A 5,086-nucleotide genomic window follows, 5' to 3' on the forward strand; every position below is an offset into this window, starting at 1 on the left:
TTAGGGCCATCACTCTGGATTGGGAGGGAGGTTGGCCTCTGCTATGACCTAGGGGGCCAGGAACCAGGCAGGGAGAACTTCCTAGAGGTGAGTGATTCTCAAACATGGGGGATGAAGCACCTTATGATGAGGCCAAAGACCTCATGTTCCCCATTAGATGACTGTTCCCACCTTTCAGTGGAACAAGAACCAAGAACACTTGTAAAAGTTTTAGGGGACAGTGGCTCTCCCTCATGTCTCTTACTGGTAGGATTATGCATGACTCATATTTGAACTGGAGTGTATTGCACAGCTGAGAGTCTGAGTTATCAGTACACAAGGGGCCCAAACTACTGTTATTAAAGGTATGTAAGGCTATCCAGAATAAGGTCACAACCATGACCCACTAACATTGAAGGTCAAATAACCACATGGGTAAATTTAAAACAAGGTGAGCACCTATTGAGAGAGAAAAAAGACAACAGCAAATGGGTATTCTTCACGAAACCTAAATGATGTACTAATAACAATCCTTCCTGAAAACTGGACATTACAACCATCTCCGTTTCTGCTGTAGGTTATGAACTCCAAAGTGGATTAACGCCTGATAATTTACAGTAGGTTGCCTTAAAAAATAAGTAAAATACTTAGTGGATTTTGGGTTTTCATCTGTAAGAAGTAAACAAAGTGCTGGGCTTTGGATCATTTCAAATCAGTAGGATGAACTGTGGATCTTATAATCATGGAAATGAAGAAATGGAGATAAATATGCATAAACCAGATTACCTACTTTATGTTCCTGTGTATATTTATCTACTTTTTGTTATTCCTGAGTCTCTAATACACTCTTAGTCAAGAGAATTCTGGTCTAGCCTTTGTAGGAGGGTCCTGTCTTCAGACAGGGACAAACAGGGGGTTACTGGAAGCATCACACACAAGATCAAGGGGCTGCAGAGTCCCTGAGGCTACTGTGCTGATGGTATCTTCAATATTGCACCCTACCATATGGATTGGCAGGACTGGGGTGACTGACATGAATCACTGTGGACTTCATGTGAATTGGTGATGGAGATGTGGACATCGGGTTATTGAAGTCCACCTGTTTCATTAATGTGAGAGCTTACTAAGTGTCAGAGACTCTGATGGGCACTTTTCGATCCTGTCACAGGTGACCTTCACAGAAATGCTTCAACCTTCTCATTTCACTTTTCCTGCATGTGGATGTCCAATACTTCCAGAACCATTGGCTCCTCTGCACTGTCTTTGTTTCTTCATCCGTGTTTATGTGGGTCTGTGTCTGAGCTCTATGTTCTGTTCAATTGATATATTTGTCTATTGTTTCACCAACATCACATTCTCTTGACTATATAGCTTTACAGTAAGTCTTGAAGTTATATACTGTTAGTCCTCTGTCTTTGTTCTTTTTCTATGTTGTGGTGACTTTTCTGGGTGTTTCACCTCTTCATATAAACTTTAGAATCAGTTTATTGATATCCACATAATAACTTGCTAGGATTTTGATTGGGTTGCATTGAATTTGTAGACAAGTTTGGAAGAACTAACAGGTTCATGGTACTGAGTCTTCCTATTCATGTACAGAAAATATTTTCCATGGATTTAGTTCTTCGATATCTTTCACCTGAGATTTGCAGTGTTCCTCATGCAGATCTCACACGTTTTGTTAAATTTATATTTAAATATTTCACTTTTGGGAGTGCTAATGTAAGTGGTGTAGTGCTTTTAATTTCAAATTCGAATTGTTCATTGCTGGTGTATAGGAAGGGCATTGACTTCTGTATATTAATCTTGTACCCTGCACCCTTGCTATCATTGCTTATTTATTTATTGAGTATCTTTTCTTTTTTGGGGTGGATGGGATCAAACCCTGGACCTTGAAGTTTTAGCACCATGCTCTAACCAACTCAGCTAACTGGCTGGTGGGCACATGAATGCAGCAGCCTGGAAGGCAGTGATGAGGCTATGTATGGTACAGCAGCTTTAATCCCACGTACCAAGGCTGATCCTACGACACCTGCCTTTTAATACCTAATGTCTAAGCTTTAAGGATGAATACTGGGCCCTGGTGTAAAGATATTTTTTTAGGTGACCAACTAGCCACGGAGTGATGAGTTAACTACATTGACCCCCTGCCATTCTGGAAGGGCCAGAGGTTATACTCACAGGGATAGGCACCTAACCCATGTGTGAGTTTTTCTTTCCTTCCCTTAGACTCTCAGCCAGCACTTCTGTCCAGGAGCTGTGGACATGCCTGATCCACAAGCCCAGAATTGCTCTTAGAGCACTGACTTGGGGATCCATTTCACAGTGAAGGAAGTGCAGCCTGGGTCATGACCATGAGATCCACTGGTCACATCACAATCTGCACTGCTCAGGGCTTGCTGGTCACAAAGAATGGTGGACAGGCCTTCTAAAGGCACAACTAGAGCACTATCTTTGAGAAAACACTGGAGGGAGGTGGTGCCATCTTTCAGGATTCAGGGAGTTTATTGTATCAACAGACCTCTTTATGCTGCTGTGTTCTCAATAGAAGAACATGGGCTCCAGAGACCAAGGGGTGGAGGTGGGTGTGGCCCCATTTACCACCACTTAGATTCATTCACTGGGGGAGTTTGAACTTCCCTTTTCTGCAACTCTGGGCTCTGCAGGTTAGGGGTTCCAGGTTACTCAAAGAGGGCACTCTTACAACTACATGTTACAGTTGCCACCAGGGAAGTTTGGACAGTATGTGCCCAGAGACCAGCAGGTGAGGAGTCCCCTCCTTTTGAGGCAGGGGTGATGGACCCTGATCTGCAGGAGGAGGCAGGGCTGCTGTCACATGTGGGGGCAGGAGGAGAATGTGTGGAACGGAGTGATCCACATGGAGGCCTCCTGGCTCCCCTTGTCCCATTGTAACTGTGAATGGACACCTGCAGCAACCCAGCCTCAGAAACTTTGATGCCCAAAGGCCCAGACCCCTCAGGAAGGAAGGTTTGGGTCACATCCCCAGGTAATCTATCAAGGTTCCTGCCTCTGTGCCCCAAAATCCACACTGCATTGGTGCAAAGACCATACTTCCTATCTCTTGTTCTCATGAGAGGACTGGTCACAGCAGGGATACCAAGGCAGGCATATTCCTGGGAGAGGTAGTACTCCTCTGGTGGCCAGCTGTGGCTCCATGACTTCTGTAAGGTCTTGCTCAGGTCTCCTTAGATTGTCTGTGGTCTAGGATACATCTGAAAAACCTTCCTCCTCTGTACATCACTTGGGATCAGACCCGCATCTTGGTCTGTTGGCTCTACCTGGGTTTTCTGGCTCCCTCCCCATATTCTCTGAGGGGTGTCTCTCCTAATAAAATGCTGGTGAGTTTAATCCCATCTTGGCATCTGCTTCTTGGAGGATTTGGACTAATAAAATCATTTCCATGTCTATACCAATGACCTGTTACTTATTCCAACTTGTAGAATCCTTCTCTTTAGGCAACTTCTCCACTGACATTAACTCCGTTTTGCTCGGTGTGTATGATCTCCTTGAGTTAAGAGATATTCGCTGTTTTAAGCCACTACATTTTGGGATAGTTTGTTACACAGCAATAGACAACTAATAAAGCCCTCATAAGTTTCTATTATTCTGCAGATATTGTCTACATCTCTCTCATTTCCTTGCCTTTGATAATGTTGCCTATACTTGCTGATTCCAATTTCCTCTTGTTCTCTCTTTCATTTTCTTTTGTCTTTTCTCTTTCCTCCCTTCCTTCTTTCATTCCTTCCTCCTCTCCTTCCTTTTTTTTTCTCTTTTTCTCCCTCTTTTTTCCTTTTCATTATGGAAAATTTCAAATATATAAAACAACACTATGTAGTTATGCTAAAAAGAAACATTATCTGGACCTATATGCTAAAAGTATAATGCCAAGATATATGGAATAATTGTAAAGGAATGAAAGTTATCAATAGAGTTGAAAAAAAAATGCCTGGGTCATTCTGCAGCCACACCAGTGGCTTCCAGTTCTTAATTCCTCCTCTTCAGCTGTGTGTTCAGCTGTGTGTTGTCTTTTCAGAACACATCGGCAGCATGCACTCTCACACATTCCTGGTTAAAGTTTAAATTGGCACAAGTAGTTTGAAAATCAGATTAGCATTATGTAGTGCAGTGGATTGAATATCCCCCCAAACTCATTGAAGCTTGCATTGTGTCTCCCAAGTTTTATGTGTTAGAAACTTGACCCCCACTGTAACTGTGAGGGTGGGAAATCCTATTATTGTAATTGAAAGGTGGGACTTTGAAGAAGTGAGTAGATTGTAGGACCACATGGTAGTGAATGGATTAAAATTGGTAGTCATGGGTGTGGTCTGGAGGGCTTTAAAAGGAGGGTGAATGAGGAGGTTCGTCTCTCTCTCTGCTCTGCCATCTTCTGCCACATGAAGCCACCACCAAGACCCTCACCAGATGTGTTCCCTGGACTTTGGACTCCCCAGCCTATGAAACTGTAAGCAATAAGATTCATTTTCTTCATAAAATACACAATTCTATGTATTCTGTTTTAAGCAACAAAAACAGACTAATACATCTAGTATGGTTAAAATATCTACCACATAACCCAACAATCCTACTCCTGATCATAGACTCAAGGGATATCTTGTCCATGTTTCCAGGAGACATGTACACTAATGTTTATAGTGAAAACTAGTATCAACCACGTATACATCAATAGGAAAGTAGTAAAGTTGTGGTATGATCATAAAACTTCAGCACTGAAAATGAATGAATGATGGCCTCACACATCAAGGATAACTCTCCTACATGTAATATTAAGTCATAGAAGAATATATATAGTATGAATTCACTGTACAGGAAGTTTAAAAACAGGAAAAACTAGCTAACATTTGGTTTGGGGATTGTTAGTTACTGGGAAAAATCACACATTGCCTTTCCTATGATCTTATTCCATATAATCAACACAGAAGACCAACTTCTTCGATGACATGTGTGGGGATTTCTCCTCAAGAGTAAGTAAGCAAGTAATTCTATAGGGGACACCATCTGGGTGTCCTCCAGTTCAATTCCAGTACTACCTACCCACTAGTGTCAGATCTTACAGGTTGAGGGCTCA

The 5,086-nt window shown here is 42.3% G+C and overlaps 1 protein-coding gene across 1 annotated transcript; it reads right to left on the reverse strand.

Moving 5' to 3' along the window:
* Positions 1 to 2,660: 2,660 nt before the first annotated feature.
* On the reverse strand, positions 2,661 to 2,965 carry LOC103610246 (HLA class I histocompatibility antigen protein P5-like; the record flags this gene model as incomplete). The annotated part of the gene is given in 2 exon segments (XM_008594448.1): positions 2,661 to 2,821; positions 2,824 to 2,965. Coding segments are annotated over 2 exon segments (303 nt in total), but the record flags the coding sequence as incomplete, so codon positions are not given.
* Positions 2,966 to 5,086: the final 2,121 nt, after the last annotated feature.

The sequence above is a fragment of the Galeopterus variegatus genome, unplaced genomic scaffold, assembly GCF_000696425.1.
Source record: "Galeopterus variegatus unplaced genomic scaffold, G_variegatus-3.0.2 Scaffold10812, whole genome shotgun sequence".
Classification (NCBI taxonomy): domain Eukaryota; kingdom Metazoa; phylum Chordata; class Mammalia; order Dermoptera; family Cynocephalidae; genus Galeopterus; species Galeopterus variegatus.